At 50.5% G+C, this 23716-nt stretch overlaps 2 protein-coding genes across 3 annotated transcripts in view; both read right to left on the minus strand.

Annotated features, from left to right (window-relative positions):
• The window catches only part of LOC142466806 (PR domain zinc finger protein 12-like), a 43868-nt gene extending 23529 nt beyond the window's left edge, over positions 1 to 20339 (minus strand). Inside the window, exons 1-3 of one of the 2 annotated variants that reach the window (XM_075572260.1) lie at positions 20186 to 20339; positions 19809 to 19883; positions 8983 to 9190 (exon numbers count right to left, since the gene is read on the minus strand). In XM_075572260.1, coding sequence (XP_075428375.1) covers positions 8983 to 9190; positions 19809 to 19883; positions 20186 to 20304 — 402 coding nt within the window. In that variant the 5' untranslated portion in view covers positions 20305 to 20339. The remainder of the gene's footprint in view (positions 1 to 8982; positions 9191 to 19808; positions 19884 to 20185) is intronic. The other variant, XM_075572261.1, reaches the window with a different exon arrangement.
• Positions 1 to 23716, minus strand: part of LOC142466804 (uncharacterized) — a 345151-nt gene that overhangs the window by 42584 nt on the left and 278851 nt on the right. The window lies entirely within an intron of this gene.

The following is a 23716-nucleotide window of genomic DNA, read 5'->3' on the forward strand; positions in this document are numbered from 1 at the left end:
ACAGGCCTGGTGAGTCTTGTTGGTAAAACATACTGGACACCTAACAAGCTCCTATTGAACCCCCACACTGGATGTGCTAAAAACTGAGCTTTGTCTGTGTTTTATGTTCTGTCTCTGGTTTTAAAATATATATTGCCATGCTCAGTAGCACTCCTCTGTGACACTCATATGCTTATATATATGTTGTGGTCATTTTGGGGGTTCAATAGGAGCTTGTTAGGTGTCCAGTATGTTTTACAATTCTTGTCCAGCTAATCATGGCTGATTGGAGGGTGGCAACCTCCTTCCTAATTTAAGCTCACCCCCTCCCACATTTAAATGGTTATGGGCTCACTCCATAGCATCTTCCACTCAGGGGAACTTGCCTGCTTGCAGTTTGGCTGTGACATCTATAATACAGAGTGCTTTTCCTGATAATGTACAGGTTAATAAAAGCTTCAGTCAGACTCAGAACTTTGCAACTAATATTGACAGATTTACTATAAATCATTCTTCCTGTTATTACACAGGTTATTAAGAATTTATATTAGCGTTAGGGACCCCTGATATGTGGTCTGCCTTGGCGTTGGCTCAGGGGCTTACAACAATTTTGGCCAAAAATGTCAAACTAAAAGACCATTTTACTTATTAGATATTTATACATATATATTTAGGCACTGTACCGTGTATGAGTCTCACTGGATGTGCTAAAAACTGAGCTTTGTCTGTGTTTTATGTTCTGTCTCTGGTTTTAAAATATATATTGCCATGCTCAGTAGCACTCCTCTGTGACACTCATATGCTTATATATATGTTGTGGTCATTTTGGGGGTTCAATAGGAGCTTGTTAGGTGTCCAGTATGTTTTACAATTCTTGTCCAGCTAATCATGGCTGATTGGAGGGTGGCAACCTCCTTCCTAATTTAAGCTCACCCCCTCCCACATTTAAATGGTTATGGGCTCACTCCATAGCATCTTCCACTCAGGGGAACTTGCCTGCTTGCAGTTTGGCTGTGACATCTCTAATACAGAGTGCTTTTCCTGATAATGTACAGGTTAATAAAAGCTTCAGTCAGACTCAGAACTTTGCAACTAATATTGACAGATTTACTATAAATCATTCTTCCTGTTATTACACAGGTTATTAAGAATTTATATTAGCGTTAGGGACCCCTGATATGTGGTCTGCCTTGGCGTTGGCTCAGGGGCTTACAACAATTTTGGCCAAAAATGTCAAACTAAAAGACCATTTTACTTATTAGATATTTATACATATATATTTAGGCACTGTACCGTGTATGAGTCTCACTGGATGTGCTAAAAACTGAGCTTTGTCTGTGTTTTATGTTCTGTCTCTGGTTTTAAAATATATATTGCCATGCTCAGTAGCACTCCTCTGTGACACTCATATGCTTATATATATGTTGTGGTCATTTTGGGGGTTCAATAGGAGCTTGTTAGGTGTCCAGTATGTTTTACAATTCTTGTCCAGCTAATCATGGCTGATTGGAGGGTGGCAACCTCCTTCCTAATTTAAGCTCACCCCCTCCCACATTTAAATGGTTATGGGCTCACTCCATAGCATCTTCCACTCAGGGGAACTTGCCTGCTTGCAGTTTGGCTGTGACATCTCTAATACAGAGTGCTTTTCCTGATAATGTACAGGTTAATAAAAGCTTCAGTCAGACTCAGAACTTTGCAACTAATATTGACAGATTTACTATAAATCATTCTTCCTGTTATTACACAGGTTATTAAGAATTTATATTAGCGTTAGGGACCCCTGATATGTGGTCTGCCTTGGCGTTGGCTCAGGGGCTTACAACAATTTTGGCCAAAAATGTCAAACTAAAAGACCATTTTACTTATTAGATATTTATACATATATATTTAGGCACTGTACCGTGTATGAGTCTCACTGGATGTGCTAAAAACTGAGCTTTGTCTGTGTTTTATGTTCTGTCTCTGGTTTTAAAAGAGTCTTGTTGGTAACCTGAGTATGCCCGTGCAGTGTGCGGGGGCGGAGCCTGAGGTCCGGGGGACAGGAAGAAGAGTGTGCAGACTGAGTGTGCTCCGTAACTCGTGTACGCGCGTGAACCGAGCCAGTGGATGGTGCAGGTGTGCATGCAGGAGGGCGTGGGCGCGCCCGGCGCTGAGCAGAGGAATCGCTGAGGGGAGTGATCCCGCGACGGCGGCAGGGGCGGGAAGCCGTTAAGGCAGGATTGTTTTGTGTGTCCAGGGGCTTCCTGTGGGGAGGGAGTGCTCTGTGTGGGGAGCGTGGAGAACGCCGATTCCTGACATTCATGTCTGCTCTGGTGACTGTGCGTTGGTCTCGGCTCCCCTCCGCCTCCTCCCCATCCGACCCCGAGCCTCCTGCCATTACCGCTCCGCCGGTCGCTCTTTTTCCAGCTCTTCCTCCTCTGGGGTAGAAATCTGTCAGTATCGTAGGGGTTCTCCTTGTCTTAGCTCGGGTCGCTGCCATCACTAGGTATTCCCGTGCGCCTCCGTGTATTTATTAGTCACCTTTGGTGTTGATATTTGTCTGTTTGGTGCCGATTTAAGGCCAGGGGGAACGGAGCAAATTAGCTAGGCTGCCATTTCCTCCGCTGTCGCGCATGCGCCTCCTCATATGATATTTTTGTTCAACCCCTTGAATTAAAGCTGAAAGTCTGCACTTCTATTGCATCTCGGTTGTTTCATTTCAAATCCATTGTGGTGGCGTACAGAGCCAAAATTATGAAAATTGTGTCAGTGTCCAATTATTTCCGGACCTAACTGTATCTGAGCCGCAGTGTTTTGTTTATGCCTGCGGGACAAACCAAGAACTAACCATGCTTTACTAGCCACTAAGGGTAGGTAGTCTAATGTAATGTGTTTATTATCCCCTTTGTGGTCAGTTAGCCAAGGAAACCGATGACTACAGATTGTAACGCTTGCACTCACCACGAACAAGGCTTGAACCCGGTACTGAGGTGGGAAAGTATAAACTGCGCAACCCACAGCAGCGGAGGCACGTCTGGAGGGTGGATAGTCAGCGTAGCCGGGTCTGGATTGGAGAGAGTGGGTTAGCCTTGATACTTGCCGGGGTCGTAGGTCGGAGCCAGTAGAGTAGTCGAAGTCCAGGGTGCCGTGGTCAGGGGTTGGAGCCAGTAGGATAGTAGAGTGTCCAATAACCGTGGTCAGGGATGGAGAAGTACGGAAGGTCAGAGGCAAGCCGGGGTCGTTATCCAGAGGAGGGTCCTAAGTCAAGCCAGGTCAGTACACGAGAGATCAAACAGCAAACAAGGCAAAGCAAGGCAGACAGAGAACAGAAACGTGGAAACCCAAGGCTACAATCAACTATCCTCAGCCAAAGTGCAAGTGGCACAGCTGAGCATATATGAGGAGAGGGGTGGAGCGAAGGTGCGGCCTCTGCGGAGGCAGGGATAGGCTGGGAGTTGCAGGAGACAGGTGGGAGTAATGGAGAGTTGACACGCAGCTGGGAAGCGGTGTACGAGCGTCACGGTGGATCGTTGGCACGCGGGCTCTGTAATATGCGCAGGATGCGGAAGGTCAGAAGGGAACACGCCGCGGGGACATGCTCCCCGATTCCTTAAAGTACCCCCCCCTTGGGGAGCGGCATCAGGAATCCTCCTATATGGCTTGAGGGAATACTTGGCATTAAACCAACTAAAAAGGCTTTGGGAGTGTACCTGATGGTGGGGTATCCAGGACCTCTCTCTTCAGGTCCAAACCCTTTCCAATGTACGAGGTACTGTATGGCCTCTCTGGAATGTCTTGAGTCAATAATGGACTGAATTTCGTACACCTCTTGTCCCTGTACGATTACGGGCGGTGGTCTGGAAGAAGAATCCGGGAATTGAGAACTTTGAAAAACAGGCATCAAAAAGGGACACATGAAACCCTGCGGGTATTCTCATAGAAGGAGGAAGCTGCAGGCGGTATGCTACCGGATTGACTCGCTCCAGGATAGTGAATGGGCCCAGGAATCTTGGGGCCAATTTAAGAGTTGGAGTCTTGAGCCTGATGTTTTTCGAAGAAAGCCACACTGTCTCCTGGTTTGAAGTTGGGAGCTTTACGGCCATGACGATCAGCATGTGATTTCTGACTGCGAATAGCTTCCTCGAGAGTCCTTTGAATCCTTTTCCATGGATCCTGTAAAGAATTCATTCTGTTGTCCGCTGCTGGGTCGCCGGAAGAAGTAATGGGAGCCGTGAGGGATTAACACCAGAATTGATAAAGAACGGAGATTCCTCTATAGATTCGTTCCTAAGAGAATTGTTGGCGAATTCTGCCCATGGAAGGTCTACCCAGTCGTCTTGAGCGTCAGAAATGAAGCACTTCAAGTACTGTTCCAAGGTCTGGTTAGTCCTCTCGGTTTGTCCATTGGTCTGGGGATGATACCCTGAAGAAAAATGAAGTGAAACATCCATCCTTTGGGCAAATGCACACCAAAACTGTGAGATAAATTGAGATCTGCGATCGGATACTATGGACAGCGGTACCCCGTGAATACGAAAGATTTCCTTAATGAATATATCCGCCAAGGTAGCGGAGTTGGGAAGGCCCTTAAGGGGGATGAAGTGTGATTGCTTTGAAAATCTGTCAACGATATTCAGAATGGTGTTCATTCCTCTGGAAATAGGAAGTTCAACAATAAAGTCCATAGACAGATGACTCCAGGGACGATCCGGTATGGGCAGTGGACGTAGAAGAGGTGGTTTGCTGCGAGTGGTTTTATTTCGGGCGCAAGTGGAGCAGGATTTGATAAATTCTTCAATGTCTAAGCATATTAGGCCACCAAAAAGTTCGTCTGATGAGATACGAAGTTCTTCTGGTACCAGTTGACCGCCAGACTTAGACAAATTACCCCACTCTAGAATTTTTTTACGAAATTGTGGTGCAGCGTACAAACAGCACTCCGGCACCTCTAGGAATGAATGTTTGAGTAGCCAAAATCCCATCCAGGACGTCAAAAGAATTAGCGGAAATAATATACCTGGAAGGAAGAATAGTCTCAGATATATCTTCAGCTTTGTCTTCTACCACAAATTGGCGGGACAATGCGTCAGCTTTCAGGTTTTTTGACCCAGGAATATAAAAGATAAGAATTGAATCTAGAGAAAAAAAAGTGACCAAGGGGCCTGACTAGCACCGAGGCGACGAGCGCTTTCTATGTAAAGCAAATTTTTATGATCTGTGAGAATTGAGATGGGATTCTCAGTACCTTCCAATAGGTGTCTCCATTCTTGGAAGTGCAAGCTTGATAGCGAAGAGCTCCCGGTTGCCGACATCATAGTTTTGCTCCGCTGAAGAAAATTTCTTAGAAATAAAACCCCACAAGGGTGTAACTTGCCTTGAGGTGTTTGCCTCTGTGACAGAATAGCCCCAGCCCCAACATCAGAAGTATCCACTTCCATAGTGAAGGGAAGTTTGGGGTCTGGATGGCGTTAGATTTTTAGTTAAACCTATAGAAGCGACTGTAGAAGAAAAATATTGAATACATTTGCGGTAATAAATAGAGAACCCTAAAAAACGTTGAATTGCCTTCAGAGATGTAGGTTGTGGCCATTCCAACACAGCCTTGAGTTTATCAGGGTCCATGGAAAATCCAGAGTCTGAAATAATATAGCCCAGGAATGACCTAGAAGTTTGATGAAACTGGCATTTCTCTAGTTTAGCATAGAGATGGTTCTCCCGAAGAAGAGACAGGACCAGCTTGGTATGATGAATGTGTTCAGAGAGGGATTTAGAAAAGATTAAAATATCGTCAAGATAGACTATGACAAAAAGATTGAGGAGATCTCGAAAAATCTCTTTCACGAATTCTTGGAACACGGCCGGGGCGTTACACAAGCCAAAAGGCATGACCAAATATTCGTAGTGACCATCGCGTGTGTTGAAGGCCGTCTTCCATTCGTTGCCCTGATGTATATGTATCAGATTATATGCCCCTCGGAGACCTAATTTAGAAAAAATAGTAGAACCCTGCAAGCGGTCAAAAAGCTCAGAGATGAGTGGTAAGGGATAACGGTTCTTCAAGGTGATTTTGTTAAGCCCTCTGTAATCTATGCAAGGGCGAAGAGAACCGTCATTCCTTTTGACAAAGAAGAAGCCAGCCCCGGCTGGGATGAAGAATTTCGAATAAATCCCTTCTTCAGGTTTCTTGAATATATTCTGACATTGCTTTGATCTCAGGAAGAGAAATAGGATAAGATCTAGTTCTGGGAAGAACAGCACCGGGCAAGAGATCAATCGGGCAATCAAAAGAGCGATGAGGGGGCAGGACCTCAGAGCGTACCTTGTAATAGACATCTAGAAATTCAGCATACACTTCAGGTAGGACAGGATTGTCCAGTTTGGGAATTTCTAGACCACAGATCTGTTGCACCGGATTAATACAAAATTTAGCGCATACAGGACTTCATTGTATGGGTCTTTTGTCAGTGCAATCCAAGTGTGGCTTGTGTCGTTGGAGCCAAGGACGGCCCAAGATTACTTCCACTGAGATGAAGGCCGGCTGGAGAGGGCGTCCATCAATGGCTTCCAACCCGATGGGCACAGGTTTTTGAATGAGAGGAATATTGTTCCTTGAGGCAAAGTCTTGGTCTACAAAATTCCCTACAGAACCGGAGTCGATGAAGGCGGATGCGCTGACTTGGAAGTCAGAGCATTTAAGAAGGATTGGGAGCATGATCCGAGTCGGCAGGATTTCCTGGATAGAAGGGGAAGGAGAGATAGTGCCCAACGTGATCCCCGTATATCTCAATGAGCGTTGGCATTTCCCGGCTTAAATCGGGCAGTGACGCACCAGGTGTCCGGACTGACCATATTAAAGACAGGGACCGCAATCCCTCCAGCGCTGTCTCTCAGAGGAGAGTCGGTGACTTCCCAGCTCCATAGGTTCAGGGTCATCTGGAGCCGGAGAATCTGTAGTAGGGGCTCTGGCTGTGGGAGCCAATGAGCAAGAGCGTTCGGACCTCCTCTCCTGGAGGCGCTGGTCGACCCGGATACATACCGCGATAAGATCTAACTAGGTAGGTTGTTCCTGCAGAGCCAGTTCGTTCCTTGAGGGACTCAGATAAACCCTGCCAGAAGGCTGCCGACAAAGCCTCATTGTTCCAAAGACCTGTCTGAATTCCTTTGTGAAGCGTACAAAATCCTGGGTAAACTCTGATCTTTGTTCCCAGATGGGGGATGCCCATTGGGAGTAGGGAGGCGTGGCTCAGGAGGAAGTGTTTGGTCAGAGTAGGAAAAAAAAAAGAGTTGCAGGCCTAACAATTCTGGACTGAGATTGTTGCAGGGAAAAAGTTGCAAAACTTTGGATCAAGGATGCAATTTGAGTCTCCAACTGGTGAAAACGTTCACCAATGGCAGACAGGGCATGGCCCACCTCAGGGGGGTCCACGTTCGTTGTGGCTGAGCATACTGTAACGCTTGCGCTCACCACGAACAAGGCGGGACCTCGGTACTGAGGTGGGAAATTATAAACTGTGCCACCCACAGCAGCAGAGGCACGCCTGGAGGGTGGATAGTCAGCGTAGCCGGGTCTGGATTGGAGTGGGATAGTCTTGATACTTGCTGGAGTCGTAGGTCGGAGACAGTAGTTGGTGTCCGGGGTGCCGTGGTCCGGGATTGGAGCCAGTAGGATAGTAGAGTGTCCAATAACCGTGGTCAGGGATGGAGAAGTACGGAAGGTCAGAGGCAAGCCGGGGTCGTTATCCAGAGGAGGGTCCTAAGGCAAGCCGGGTCGGTACACGAGAGATCAAACAGCAAACAAGGCAAATCAAGGCAGACACAGAGAGAACAGGAACATGGAAACACAAGGCTACAATCAATTATGCTCAGCCAGAGTGCAAGTGGCACAGCTGAGCATCTATGAGGAAGTGAGGCCAATGAGACAGAGGGGTGGAGAGGAGGTGCGGCCTCTGTGGAGGCAGGGATAGGCTGAGAGGTGCAGGAGACAGGTGGCTGTGATGACCAGAGATGACACGCAGCTGGGGAGTGGTGCACGAGCGTCACGTGTGTGCGCTGCGCGAGGCGGACTCGCGTCGCAAGTGGGGGGCAGAGCCAAGCTCCGTGGGTGCAGTGAAAGTCCTGCGTAGGCACGCGCGCTCCGTAATATGCGTAGCATGCTGAGAAGCGGCAGGTAAGGAGGGAACACGTCACGGGGACGTGCTACCTGATTCCTTACACTGATGCAGCCACCAACATTCGACCACATGAAAACTGCACTATGCTGCAATATCTCGAAGTGGACCAAAGCAGACTATAATGGCCCATCGGATTAACACAGCTGGGTCCCTGCTGTGTAAATCCTACGGGGTCTACCTCTCAGTAAGAGATGTGCAATCAGCCACTCTACCTGCGTTCCTCTAACAGGAGATTGCGGGGGGTTTATTTCATTTTAATATTACAGTATTGTAGCAGGGGGTCTCCGGAGCTGAACCGCATTGACTTCAGGTTCGGGGACCCGCTACTTCCTGAGTTACAGGCCCCGTAATGGGGCGCCGGTATCCCGGCAGCCATGTTTAAATTTTCCCGCGTCACAGCCCCTATAACAGCTAAGCCTTTCTGATTGGCTGGCTTCATTCTCTTTTGATGACGTCACCTAGAGTAGGTGATAAAATATTTGCGGTATTTCTGCCATTTGTCCTGTTCCGATAAATATCGGAACTTGATGTATGACCGTTTTTACTTCAAAATGCCTGTTTTTATCCGATCTGATGCTTTTATCTTGTCCCATAAAAAGGGCTTTATTATTGGCGCTGCAACGCTGATTCATTGCATGCTAATAATAAGGCGCTTTTTTATGGGCGGTAATACAGCATTTTTGGTTACCGCAGCTTCATGTATCCGGCCCTTTGACTCAAGTCAGGTTTAGTGATATTAAGTTCTATTGACCTGTAATGGTGTATGCAGATCTATCACTATTTGCAGTTTAACATCAGTAATAAGACAATAGAGATGAAAAAACCACACAACACACATATTCCTGATTACCTTGTGCTGGCACGTTACTTTTCCACAGTGTGCCCTCTTGATACCAAGCTCTTTCCCATATTCATCTCCATACCAGACCAGGAGCTCTGTGTGTGGGGGGAGCTCTGTGTGTGGGGGGAGGTCTGTGCAGGTTCTGTAGTAGATTTTCCTGTGGTACTGCAACGCCACAAGCTTCTGTTCTTCCTCGTTTCTCGAACAATTTACAAACCTAAAATTGGGACAGTTAGTGAGGTCTCAAAGTAATGTCTATTTTATAAAGGAAGAGCTGGAAAAAGAAAAGAAAAGATACAGTACAAGTTGTTAAAACTTCCCTAGTTTTTGAGGTGAACAGAAGTTAATGGAGACCAATGTACAGTTGTGTGAAAAAGAAAGTACACTGTCTTTGAATTCTATTGTTTTACATATCAGGACATAACAATCCTCTGTTCCATAGCAGGTCTAAAAATTAGGTAAATACAACCTCAGATGAACAACAACACATCACATATTACACCGTGTCATGATTTATTTAACAAAAATAAAACCAAACTGGAGAAGCCATGTGTGAAAAACCAAGTATTCAAAAACTGTATTGAAGTATGTGGCACACACACCAACGTTTCGGTCCTCACAGAGGGACCTTTCACAAGGGAGTGCACAGACAGTGTGATCCTGTCAGACATATATACCCATGTGCTACATAACAAACAGAGCAATTAATCAATCAGTAAGTCAATATAACAAGTGTGCGAAATGTCGGTGAGGACCGAAACGTCGGTGTGTGTGCCACATACGTCTATACAGTTTTTTGAACTACTACCTTTGTGTGCGGTCTCGTTTTTCCTGCATGGCTGTCCAGTGATCACACACACAATACGATACCGTTTGAAGACGAATATCAGAGGCAGCACTTCAGGTAAGTGGTCAAAAGAAATTTGTATTAACAAGATGTTTGTTTTGACCACTTACCTGGAGTGCTGCCTCTGATATTTGTCTTCAAACGGTATCGTATTGCCTTTTATACCATACAGGATTTGCACCCACATTGTTTCAACCAGACGGAGTGCCTATTGTTCTGCACCATTATATGTGTGTGTGTGTGTGTGTGTGTGTGTGTGTGTACACACACACACACAAAAACAAACAGCGCTAATATCAAACTAAATGCATACTGAATAAACAATAAACATACTGAACAAACAGACACTATCTGTATCCATTAGCCAATCAGGTGCTTTGTTGTTTTTCTATAAAACATGAGCATTGGAGATACGTTGCTATCCCTTGAGAAAGTCAGCTAACGCTGACGAAACGCGTTGGGTGACGTCACGCTGCCACGAGGTGCAGTGTTGTGTACCAAGGAACTTTTTGACTCTAGTGCTGCTGCTGTTGGCTGTGTTATCATCATTTGGCCTGTCACGGGAGGTGTTTGAAAGCTGTATACGCTGTGTATGCTCCCCCCCACCCTTTGGGAGTGAGTAAGAAGCTGGAGCAGAGCGCAAAAGCACTGCCACACTATCCCATGCGGCTCCACGGACGGTCTTGCAGCCCTTACAGTGGTACTGTACCATCTGAGTAAAGATACCTCGATATGATATTTTTCTCTGCTTTCTTGTAAGTGGGCATTACTATTTTTATCTCATTAATAAATTCCTATTTTTGGTAATGAACTAGGGTTTTGCGCTGTTTTGTATATGTGTGTGTATATATACAGTGGTTGACAAATCACAAAAAAATCTACTCGCCACCTAGTACCAAACGTGTGCTGCTTGGGCCAATATTTACTCGCCCGGGGGTTAAATCCACTCGCCCGGGGCGAGCAAATGTATAGGTTTGTCGAAATATATATATATATATATATATATATATATATATATATACAGGCATACCCCACATTAACGTACGCAATGGGACCGGAGCATGTATGTAAAGCGAAAATGTACTTAAAGTGAAGCACTACCTTTTTTCCACTTATCGATGCATGTACTGTACTGCAATCGTCATATACGTGCATAACTGATGTAAATAACGCATTTGTATCAGGCTCTATAGTCTCCCCGCTTGCGCACAGTTTCGGTGCAGGTAGGGAGCCGATATTGCTGTTCAGGACGTGCTGACTGGCGCATGCGTGAGCTGCCGTTTGCCTATCGAGCGAGATGTACTTACTCGCGAGTGTACTTAAAGTGAGTGTACTTAAACCGGGGTATGCCTGTATATATATATATATATATATATATATATATATATATATATATAGATATATATAGATATATATATATATATATATATATATATATAATATAAAACAACAGGGAGATAAGCTGTGCTATAACGATATGATGTAAATGTCTTAATTACATAAGCAATACATATATACACATATAATAATAGTGTGGACCTATAATGATATCAGGCCCACAAAAACATGAACAATAAAATAATATAAAACGCAAAAAAGGATAAACCAGTCCTCAAATAGTCCAATGATTAGTATAGGTGCTGGTATGCAGGGTCTCCGGCAGCTCTCAGTATGGACCAACCATGTCCACAAGGTATCTAAAAAGAAAAGAAGAGGAGAGAGCGCACGCCCATAGCGTATAAAAGTTTTAATGAGGGGGGGAGGGGGAGAGAGGGGGGTAAAAAACGCACTTACAAAAAATGCATTAAAATCAAGCATATGTGATATACATAATCACCACCATCCGGTTTAGCTGAGACTCTTGGGGCACTCCTAAGCTCCGTTGGTAAGGGGCAACGTCACTGCAGATTCCAGGGCAGGTAGCACCATCCGGTCAAGCTGCAGGCTTCAGGGGCCGTCCCAAGCTCCGTTGGTAATGGAGCACCGTCCCAGCAGATTCACAAAGCAGGTAGGCTATGAAAATGTCCAAGAAAGAGGTCCCGTATAATGCTGCCTCTAGCACTTGTGCCTGGATCAATACGCTCCAGCGCTTAGTGTGGACTCCAATGTCTCTGCGTCTGACGTCACGACGCTCCCTGACGCGTTTCGTCAGTCACGGCTAACTTTCTCAAAGGGATGTCACAAGAGGGGGAGGTCCGGTATTATATATACAACCTCAAAGTGGTAATTAAAGGAAATCTCCTCCCCTACTCAGCTGCATTCGTTTTTCGTGCTGCTACACACATATATACACACTTACACTTACATAAAATACAGGTAATTAACCCTAAAGGGATCGGAGGAGAAAGCAAGATTTAACTCTAAATACCAGTCTACTGCACCGACACACTTTATTCGAGCAAATACCCAGTATGTACCTGGCAGATACCTGGAATGCGCCGCTCCTCACCTCTGACAAGCCCCGTTGTGTTTGCCTTCCCAGCCTGGGTTCATGCCTGGCTGACGGGCGGCTGATCTGTTAAATGATAATGATTAGGATTTAATAGGCTGCAATGCTTCGCGTGTCTACCAGATGGCATAAATTCATGAATTGTAATGCAGTATATATATATATATATACTGTGCATTATTGCAGCCAGCGGGAATAAAATGCTTCAATCCCTGCCTGGAAAATACCTCAATGCACTCGGGCAGAAAACAGTCACAAACCTCAATACACCCGGGTATACCCGAATTCGTGGCACTAGCCGAGCTCGAATAAAGTGTGTCGCCAGTGTACATCGTATTGTATTTTGGATAGATGACACATAGTATACAAAACATATACATACAAGCTCATTAATAAAAAACATTATATAAAAAAAATATCCATAAATGTATATTAGATTTATATTACACATAGACTGGCATAACATAGTTCATCAAGGCCAAATTCATCAAGGAGATTTCCTTTAATTACCACTTTGAGGTTGTATATATAATACCGGACCTCCCCCTCTTGTGACATCCCTTTGAGAAAGTTAGCCGTGACTGACGAAACGCGTCAGGGAGCGTCGTGACGTCGGGAGCGTCGTGACGTCAGACGCAGAGACATTGGAGTCCACACTAAGCGCTGGAGCGTATTGATCCAGGCACAAATGCTAGAGGCAGCATTATACGGGACCTCTTTCTTGGACATTTTCATAGCCTACCTGCTTTGTGAATCTGCTGGGACGGTGCTCCATTACCAACGGAGCTTGGGACGGCCCCTGAAGCCTGCAGCTTGACCGGATGGTGCTACCAGCCCTGGAATCTGCAGTGACGTTGCCCCTTACCAACGGAGCGTAGGAGTGCCCCAAGAGTCTCAGCTAAACCGGATGGTGGTGATTATGTATATCACATATGCTTGATTTTAATGCATTTTTTGTAAGTGCGTTTTTTACCCCCCTCTCTCCCCCTCCCCCCCTCATTAAAACTTTTATACGCTATGGGTGCGCTCTCTCCTCATATATATATATATATATATATATATATATATATATATATATATACAGTGTTCGACAAACCTATACATTTGCAAGCCCCGGGCGAGTGGATTTAACATACTAGGTGGCGAGTAGATTTTTTTTTTTGTTCGGCGAGTAGAATTTTTGGTGATTTGTCGACCACTGTGTGTGTGTGTGTGTGTGTGTGTGTGTATATATATATACATACACACACACACACACACACACACACACACACACACACAGACACATACATACAGTGTATGTATGTGTGTGTATAATTTGATTCGTCCGTCGGCCCGCCCTCCCACGGCTCTCATTGGCCGGTGTGTCCCGCCCCCCTCTCCCCCCACGGCTCTCCTCAGCCTCCTCACACCACGTGAGAGCCACACGCCGTTCAGCCATACCGTTCTGACCTGCCTCAGCCAAAGCTACCTCACTTCCACCCGCCACCCCCTCACCCAAACTACCCCCGGCACGCCTCAGCCAAACCCAGCGCTTCTCACCTCTCCGCTCCACAACCTCCCAATCCGCACAACTACCCCAACTCCCCCCCCCCGCCTCACCCGGCCACTCCGCAACTTCCCCAGCTACCGCATCAGCCCAACTACCCCCCCGCCTCACCCAAACCCGACCGCTCTGAAACCTCCCCAGCTACCCCATCAGCACAACTACCCCCCCCCGCCTCACCCAAACTACCCCCGGCACGCCTCAGCCAAACCCAGCGCTTCTCACCTCTCCGCTCCGCAACCTCCAAATCAGCCCAACTACCCCCCCCCCCCGCCTCACCCAAACCCAGCCACTCCGCTACCTCCCCAGCTACCCCATCAGCACAACTACCCCCCCGCCTCACCCAAAACCGGCCACTCCGCAACCTCCCCATCGGCACAACTACCCTCCCTCACCCAAACCCGGCTCTTCTCACCTCCACACAAGCCACCGGCGACTCCGCCCCGCAACCTCCCCAGCCACCCTATCAGCAAAACTAGCCCCACCCCCAGTCACCCACCGGCTCCCTGACACCCCCGCCTCCCACCCAGTCACCCCCGCCTCCCACCCAGTCACTGCAAAAGGTCACTGTCTCCCACCCACTGTCTGCCACCCACACAGTCACTGCCTCCCTCCCACGGCCCGTGAAGGGGGGGGGGGATTGGATCTGTGAAGGGGGGGGGGATTGGATCTGTGAAGGGGGGGGGGGAGGATTGGATCTGTGAAGGGGGGGGGGATTGGATCTGTGAAGGGGGGGGGAGGATTGGATCTGTGAAGGGGGGGGGGATTGGATCTGTGAAGGGAGGGGAATTGGATCTGTGAAGGGGGGGAATTGGATGTGTGAAGGGGGGGGGAATTGGATCTGTGAAGGGGGGGGGGAATTGGATGTGTGAAGGGGGGGGAATTGGATGTGTGAAGGGGGAGGGGGATTGGATGTGTGAAGGGGGAGGGGGATTGGATGTGTGAAGGGGGAGGGGGATTGGATGTGTGAAGGGGGAGGGGGATTGGATGTGTGAAGGGGGAGGGGGATTGGATGTGTGAAGGGGGAGGGGGATTGGATGTGTGAAGGGGGAGGGGGATTGGATGTGTGAAGGGGGAGGGGGATTGGATGTGTGAAGGGGGAGGGGGATTGGATGTGTGAAGGGGGAGGGGGATTGGATGTGTGAAGGGGGAGGGGGATTGGATGTGTGAAGGGGGAGGGGGATTGGATGTGTGAAGGGGGAGGGGGATTGGATGTGTGAAGGGGGAGGGGGATTGGATGTGTGAAGGGGGAGGGGGATTGGATGTGTGAAGGGGGAGGGGGATTGGATGTGTGAAGGGGGAGGGGGATTGGATGTGTGAAGGGGGAGGGGGATTGGATGTGTGAAGGGGGAGGGGGATTGGATGTGTGAAGGGGGAGGGGGATTGGATGTGTGAAGGGGGAGGGGGATTGGATGTGTGGGGATTGGATGTGTGAAGGGGGAGGGGATTGAGGGGGGGGATTGGATGTGTGAAGGGGGAGGGGGATTGGATGTGTGAAGGGGGAGGGGGATTGGATGTGTGAAGGGGGAGGGGGATTGGATGTGTGAAGGGGGAGGGGGATTGGATGTGTGAAGGGGGAGGGGGATTGGATGTGTGAAGGGGGAGGGGGATTGGATGTGTGAAGGGGGAGGGGGATTGGATGTGTGAAGGGGGAGGGGGATTGGATGTGTGAAGGGGGAGGGGGATTGGATGTGTGAAGGGGGAGGGGGATTGGATGTGTGAAGGGGGAGGGGGATTGGATGTGTGAAGGGGGAGGGGATTGGATGTGTGAAGGGGAGGGGGATTGGATGTGTGAAGGGGGAGGGGGATTGGATGTGTGAAGGGGGAGGGGGATTGGATGTGTGAAGGGGGAGGGGGATTGGATGTGTGAAGGGGGAGGGGGATTGGATGTGTGAAGGGGAGGGGGATTGGATGTGTGAAGGGGAGGGGGATTGGATGTGTGAAGGGGAGGGGGATTGGATGTGTGAAGGGGGGGGGATTGGATGTGTGAAGGGGAGGGGATTGGATGTGTGAAGGGGAGGGGATTGGATGTGTGAAGGGGAGGGGGATTGGATGTGTGAAGGGGGGGGGATTGGATGTGTGAAGGGGAGGGGGATTGGATGTGTGAAGGGGGGGGGATTGGATGTGTGAAGGGGAGGGGGATTGGATGTGTGAAGGGGGGGGATTGGATGTGTGAAGGGGGGGGGGATTGATTGTGAAGGGGGGGGGGATTGGATGTGTGAAGGGGGGGGGATTGGATGTGTGAAGGGGGGGGATTGGATGTGTGAAGGGGGGGGATTGGATGTGTGAAGGGGGGGGGGATTGGATGTGTGAAGGGGGGGGGATTGGATGTGTGAGGGGGGGGATTGGATGTGTGAAGGGGGGGGATGGATGTGTGAAGGGGGGGGTGGATGGGTGAGGGGGATTGGATGTGTGAAGGGGGGGGGATTGGATGTGTGAAGGGGGGGGGATTGGATGTGTGAAGGGGGGGGATTGGATGTGTGAAGGGGGGGGGATTGGATGTGTGAAGGGGGGGGGATTGGATGTGTGAAGGGGGGGGGATTGGATGTGTGAAGGGGGGGGATTGGATGTGTGAAGGGGGGGATTGGTGTGATGGGGGTTGGATGTGTGAAGGGGGAGGTTGGGATTGGATGTGTGAAGGGGGGGGATTGGATGTGTGAAGGGGGGGGGTGATTGGGATGTGTGAAGGGGGAGGGGGGATTGGATGTGTGAAGGGGGGGTGGTGGTGTGTGGGGAGGGGGTGGTTGTGAAGGGGAGGGGGATTGGATGTGTGAAGGGGGAGGGGTGGGATTGGATGTGTGAAGGGGGAGGGGGATTGGATGTGTGAAGGGAGGGGTTGGTGTGGGTGGGGAGGGGGTTGGATGTGTGGTGGGGGTGGTGGGGGTTGGATGTGTGAGGGGGGGGGATTGGATGTGTGAAGGGGGAGGGGGATTGGATGTGTGAAGGGGAGGGGGATTGGATGTGTGAGGGGAGGGGATTGGATGTGTGAAGGGGGAGGGGGATTGGATGTGTGAAGGGGGAGGGGGATTGGATGTGTGAAGGGGAGGGGGATTGGATGTGTGAAGGGGGAGGGGGATTGGATGTGTGAAGGGGGAGGGGGGATTGGATGTGTGAAGGGGGAGGGGGATTGGATGTGTGAAGGGGGAGGGGGATTGGATGTGTGAAGGGGGAGGGATTGGATCTGTGAAGGGGGGGGGATTGGATCTGTGAAGGGGGGGGGATTGGATCTGTGAAGGGGGGGGGGATTGGATCTGTGAATGGGGGGGATTGGATCTGTGAAGGGGGGGGGATTGGATCTGTGAAGGGGGGGGATTGGATCTGTGAAGGGGGGGGGATTGGATCTGTGAAGGGGGGGGATTGGATCTGTGAAGGGGGGGGTTGGATCTGTGAAGGGGGGGGGTTGGATCTGTGAAGGGGGGGGTTGGATCTGTGAAGGGGGGGATTGGATGTGTGAAGGGGAGGGGGATTGGATTGGGGATTGGGGGGAGGGGGATTGGATGTGTGAAGGGGGAGGGGGATTGGATGTGTGAAGGGGGAGGGGGATTGGATGTGTGAAGGGGGAGGGGGATTGGATGTGTGAAGGGGGAGGGGGATTGGATGTGTGAAGGGGGAGGGGGATTGGATGTGTGAAGGGGGAGGGGGATTGGATGTGTGAAGGGGGAGGGGGATTGGATGTGTGAAGGGGGAGGGGGATTGGATGTGTGAAGGGGGAGGGGGATTGGATGTGTGAAGGGGGAGGGGGATTGGATGTGTGAAGGGGGAGGGGGATTGGATGTGTGAAGGGGGAGGGGGATTGGATGTGTGAAGGGGGGGGGATTGGATGTGTGAAGGGGGGGGATTGGATGTGTGAAGGGGGGGATTGGATGTGTGAAGGGGAGGGGATTGGATGTGTGAAGGGGGGGGGATTGGATGTGTGAAGGGGGGGGATTGGATGTGTGAAGGGGGGGGATTGGATGTGTGAAGGGGGGGGGATTGGATGTGTGAAGGGGGGGGTTGGATGTGTGAAGGGGGGGGATTGGATGTGTGAAGGGGGGGGGATTGGATGTGTGAAGGGGGGGGATTGGATGTGTGAAGGGGGGGGATTGGATGTGTGAAGGGGGGGGATTGGATGTGTGAAGGGGGGGAATTGGATCTGTGAAGGGGGGGGATTGGATGTGTGAAGGGGGGGATTGGATGTGTGAAGGGGGGGATTGGATGTGTGAAGGGGGGGGATTGGATGTGTGAAGGGGGGGGGATTGGATGTGTGAAGGGGGGGGGGATTGGATGTGTGAAGGGGGGGATTGGATGTGTGAAGGGGGGGGTGGATGTGTGAGGGGGGGGGATTGGATGTGTGAAGGGGGAGGGGGATTGGATGTGTGAAGGGGGAGGGGGATGGTGTGTGAAGGGGGGTGGGTTGGATGTGTGAAGGGGGAGGGGATTGGATGTGTGAAGGGGGAGGGGGGATTGGATGTGTGAAGGGGGAGGGGATTGGGTGTGAAGGGGAGGGGGATTGGATGTGTGAAGGGGAGGGGGATTGGATGTCTGAAGGGGGAGGGGGATTGGATGTCTGAAGGGGGAGGGGGATTGGATGTGTGAAGTGGGAGGGGGATTGGATGTGTGAAGGGGGAGGGGGATTGGATGTGTGAAGGGGGAGGGGGATTGGATGTGTGAAGGGGGAGGGGGATTGGATGTGTGAAGGGGGAGGGGATTGGATGTGTGAAGGGGGAGGGGGATTGGATGTGTGAAGGGGGAGGGGGATTGGATGTGTGAAGGGGGAGGGGGATGGATGTGTGAAGGGGGAGGGGGATTGGTTGTGTGAAGGGGGAGGGGGATTAGATGTGTGAGGGGGAGGGGGATTGGATGTGTGAAGGGGGAGGGGGATTGGATGTGTGAAGGGGGAGGGGGATTGGATGTGTGAAGGGGGAGGGGATTGGATGTGTGAGGGGGAGGGGGATTGGATGTGTGAAGGGGGAGGGGGATTGGATGTGTGAAGGGGGAGGGGGTGGGGGATTGGATGTGTGAAGGGGAGGGGGATTGGATGTGTGAGGGGGAGGGGGATTGGATGTGTGAAGGGTGGGGGGATTGGATGTGTGAAGGGGGAGGGGGATTGGGGTGTGAGGGGGAGGGGGATTGGTGTGTGAGGGGGAGGGGGATTGGATGTGTGAAGGGGGAGGGGGATTGGATGTGTGAAGGGGGAGGGGGATTGGATGTGTGAAGGGGAGGGGGGATTGGATGTGTGAAGGGGGATTGGATGTGTGAAGGGGGATTGGATGTGTGAGGGGGATTGGATGTGTGAAGGGGGGATTGGATGTGTGAAGGGGGATTGGATGTGTGAAGGGGGATTGGATGTGTGAAGGGGGATTGGATGTGTGAAGGGGGATTGGATGTGTGAAGGGGGATTGGATGTGTGAAGGGGGATTGGATGTGTGAAGGGGGATTGGATGTGTGAAGGGGGATTGGATGTGTGAAGGGGGATTGGATGTGTTAAGGGGGGGGTTGGATGTGTGAAGGGGGAGGGGGATTGGATGTGTGAAGGGGGGGGGGATTGGATGTGTGAAGGGGGATTGGATGTGTGAAGGGGGATTGGATGTGTTAAGGGGGGGGGTTGGATGTGTGAAGGGGGGGTTGGATGTGTGAAGGGGGGGTTGGATGTGTGAAGGGGGGGTTGGATGTGTGAAGGGGGGGGTGGATCTGTGAAGGGGGGGTTTGGATCTGTGAAGGGGGGGTTTGGATCTGTGAAGGGGGGGGTTGGATCTGTGAAGGGGGGTTTGGATGTGTGAAGGGGGGGGTTGGATGTGTGAAGGAGGGGGTTTGGATCTGTGAAGGGGGAGGAATCGGAAATGCGAATGCGCGTGCCGCATGCTTTTCGTGAGTATACTGTGTTGAGTGTATGCAGTGTTGAGTGTATGCAGTATTGAGTGTGTTTCTGTATGTATATGGGTGTGCGTGTGTGTTTGTGTAATTTATTATTTATTTAAAAAAAAAAAAAAAAAACACATTCATTTTTTTTTTACCAGACTTGGGCTAAGGCCCCAGTACCTCCGCTGCAAGACTGGCGGCGCGTGCAGCCGATTCCCCAGTTACAGTAGCTGCAGGAAGAGAGACCGGAGGTAGTTGGGGGGGCGGGGATAAAGGGGCGTGTCTGAAGCTGCGTCACCTGTTACCCACAATCCCTGTGTTGTTAGCCGCAGTGGCCCTGATCACGTGATACAGGAGGCGCGCTCCGGTAAAGGAGGTTCCCTGAGTTACAATGTGTGGGGATTCTTCCCCTGCAGCAGCGGGGCTCGCTCATTGGTTAGCAGGAGAGGCTCAGGGGGCGTGTTTGAGCCCCCGCCTAAGTCCCTGCTGAAAGGGGGGGCAGCTATACAGGCGGCAGCGCGCGGACACTCACCGCAGAGGGGGGATCCTGCCGGACTCTTCCGGCCCCTCCCAGCTGCTGCATGTGTGGGAGACGTTGCTGCTGCGGCTGCTCTCTGCCCGGCTGAGAAGGGATTGCTTCCTGCTGCTCATGTGCCTCCGGTCTAGAGCGACCACGTGACCAGTAGCAGCCAAAGCGACCACGTGACCAGCAGCAGCCAATCACTAATAATAACCAGCAGCAGCCAATCCCAGTAATAATAATAATAACCAGCAGCAGCGGGGTTACTTCCAGGGGCGTGTCATAGAGTGTCCCTGTCGGGGGCGTGGCTTAGTAGGACCTCACGTGATGAGGACAAGCAACGCAAGATGTTCATAGAAATGTTTTATATAAATATTAATTATCTTTATCCCATATGTCATTAAAGAGAAATTGCTGGGGTGGAAAGGTGCGATGTTACAGTAACCACCCACCTGAGGTGTATTGCAGATGCCGTTCATAAGACAAGTGATTGATAGAGAGGGGGGGGCTTTGCCCTCAGGACGTGGCTCCCTCCCCCACCCCCCCGAAAGTTACTTTTATAACATAAGATGGCGGCAGAATGTAGTTTCCTTTGTGCAAATATCTAACATGTAATGTTTCATTCGGCGATTAACAAACCCATTACAAACTGCGTAACCTTTACCATCAAGGTGTCTGCCACTGACATAAATAATAACAGCTATCGCTATACGCGCTGCTCGGCCTTAAGCGCAGGGGCGGTTATGTGTGACCCTGGGGGGGTCCCATTCTCTCCCGGTAACACAGGTATAATTTAGTGTAAGCTCTGTGGGGTATATGCCTTAGCTGTTGGGGTGTTTAATAAATGTATTGGGCAGGGGGGCTACTTTTACTTAACTGTTTTTTTGTTATTGTTATTATGGGAAAAAAATTACAATGCAATCTGTTTATTTTAATATTTGCAACAAAAGACAAAGATACCCAATGCTACATCCTATGTGACAAAAGGCCTGGGGTGTTCCCTACCTGTCTTTCTGGGTTAGGCTAAGGCCCCGCTCCCTCCGTCAGCGCTCCCGCACTGCAGACAGGCGGGGCGCTGACATACACAGACCGCGATATGCGGTCTGTAGGGGGCGGGAGTGGGAGGCTTGAGCGGGAGGGGGCGTGGCTTGAGCGGAGGGACCCGCTACTCTCCCTCCCCTCCCCCTCCTCACGGGCTCGGGCTGGAGCTGCTGATGGAAGTAATCACAAGCAACACACACACACACGCAGGCACTCATATACACACAGAAACAGAGGCAGGCACTCAGGCACACACATACACAGACAGGCACTCACGCTGCTTCCCCTCCACACTCCTCCCCGCTCCCCGAAGCCTCTCCTCCTCCCGAAGCCTTCCCTCATTGGCTCACAGCCACACCACGTGACGCGTCGAAGCTAGGGTTTACAATTCTCTTGTATCCCCTAGCGGCTGACGCGTCACAGTGTGTAGTGAGCTGTGCAGCCAGGGGGGACCGGGACTGGCTCGGGAGGATTCCCCTGCTGGTGGGGAACTCTCGTGTGGCCGCCCGCGCCGCCGAGCGCAGCGGGTCCCAGCCCTTAGGGGGATTCCGATATCTTGTGTGTGAAGCTTGAGAGTCAGATCTGGAAGAAAGCAGTATAGGTTATTTCGGTGTAGGTATAGGGCAGTTAAAATAAGACAGTGTGGGTGAAAGAATGATACAGAGAGTGGATGGGGTGGGTGACTGACTCTTGGGTGAGTGAATGACTGACACTTGGGTGGGTGACACTTGGGTGATTGACTGACGGGTGGTTGGGTGACTGACTGACTGTGGGTTGGTGTCTGTATTTATTCACAGACTCACAGACACACACTCAGACACTCAAACACTCACACACACATTCATGCTCTGACACTCACACACACACTCACACACTCACTCAGACACACACCCTCAGACACTCTCAAATACACACGGGGGAAATCAGAGCAGGGGGGGGGGAACTGGAGCAGTGGGCGGGGAAATCGGTGCAGGGGGGCATGGAAGCAAGGGAGGCATGGAACTGTACTTACCACTTGCTCCATGCAGGAAAAGGCGGGCCTCGCTTTGCAGGCTCGTATAGAGCTTGGTGCGGGCCCCAAAAAAATCCTGGCAGCGTGCCAGCACGCACCAGCCAATCAGGAGAGGGGGGAAGTTTTTTTTTCTTTCTTCGTTGTGCAGACAAGCGCGCTGCGTGGAGGATCGCGAGCGCGCTAAATCCTTTTACCCCGTGGTGACCGGGCGGCTGGGCCCCCTGACTCACGGGGCCTGGGACACCTGTATCTTTTGTTATCCCCTGTTGGCAGCCCTGGCTGGCGAGACGGCCGTCTGCGGTGGGGGCAGAACGTTACAGCACAGGCACATCGTTATGGGTTGGTGGACATATGATGAGAAGTTCAGGCAAAAGATGGCATTAAGGTAGGGCCAGATTTCTTGGGACATGAAGGGTATGGATCGAGTGGATCAGGGTGGAGGGGCCATCCCCATTTAGTGGGGGGGAAATCGACGGGCATGCTGGACATGAGCCTGTCGTGCGTTTGTTGGGCATTCATTGATGCCCATTGCGAGTACAACAAGTGTCGTTTCAGGCATGCGTGCTTCACCTGTGGGGGCAGCATTTCCAGGCCCAGTGTTTCAGTGAGGGTGGACGCGGGTTTAGGGGAGCCGGGCAGAAGGCTGGTCAGGAAGGCGTCATCCCCGATAATCGGCGAAAGTATGGCGCCATGGCTGGAAAGGTACCCCAATAGGGATGTGGCCCGGCTGCTTTTGGACGGGTTTGCTAAAGTGGTTCAGGATCCAGTTTGAGTATCAAGCGGAATTGGGGGGGTGGGCGCAATTTGAAATCGGCTAAGGATTGTTGCTAAAGTAAAAGTGAGTAAGGAGGTAGAGTTAGGTAGGAAGGCAGGCCCATTTGCTTCCCCTGCTGGTTAATGCAGCCAATCATGAGGAGCTCTCAGGAGGCTTGAGATGGCGCAGAGAAACAGGAAGCAGCATGGGCAGTAGGAAAGAGGGGAGGCTATGTACGTCTTTGTGTGTCTGTGTGTTTGTGTTAGTTAGGGAGGGAGAGTGTGTCAGTGAGGGGAAAGAGTGTGTATGAGGGGGAGAGAGTAATGTAGGGGGGAGAGTAAATATGTCAGTGGGGGGGTGAGAGTCAGTGTGGGGGGAAAGGGGGAGCACTCTAGCAAGGCGGGGGGTTCCAAATTTCTCTCCACACAGGGCGCTGAAATTGCTACGGTCGGCCCTTTGAATTTAAAGCTTTTCATTTCTGATGAAACATTCGTAGGGATCTGTGGCGGGGAAGGGGTTAACCAGGTTTATAATAAAGGTTAAGCCCACTTGGTTAACCCTGACTCATGTGTTAGGGTCTTAGAGTATAGGTATCTCCATACCCCACATTGCAAGTAATATAGATAGATATCTTACTGGGAATGTAAATATATCTTACTGGGAATGTGTATGTATGTATATATATATATATATATATATATATATATATATATATATATATATGTAGCCATGTGTA

This window comes from Ascaphus truei, chromosome 15 (assembly GCF_040206685.1).
Source record: "Ascaphus truei isolate aAscTru1 chromosome 15, aAscTru1.hap1, whole genome shotgun sequence".
Taxonomy (NCBI): domain Eukaryota; kingdom Metazoa; phylum Chordata; class Amphibia; order Anura; family Ascaphidae; genus Ascaphus; species Ascaphus truei.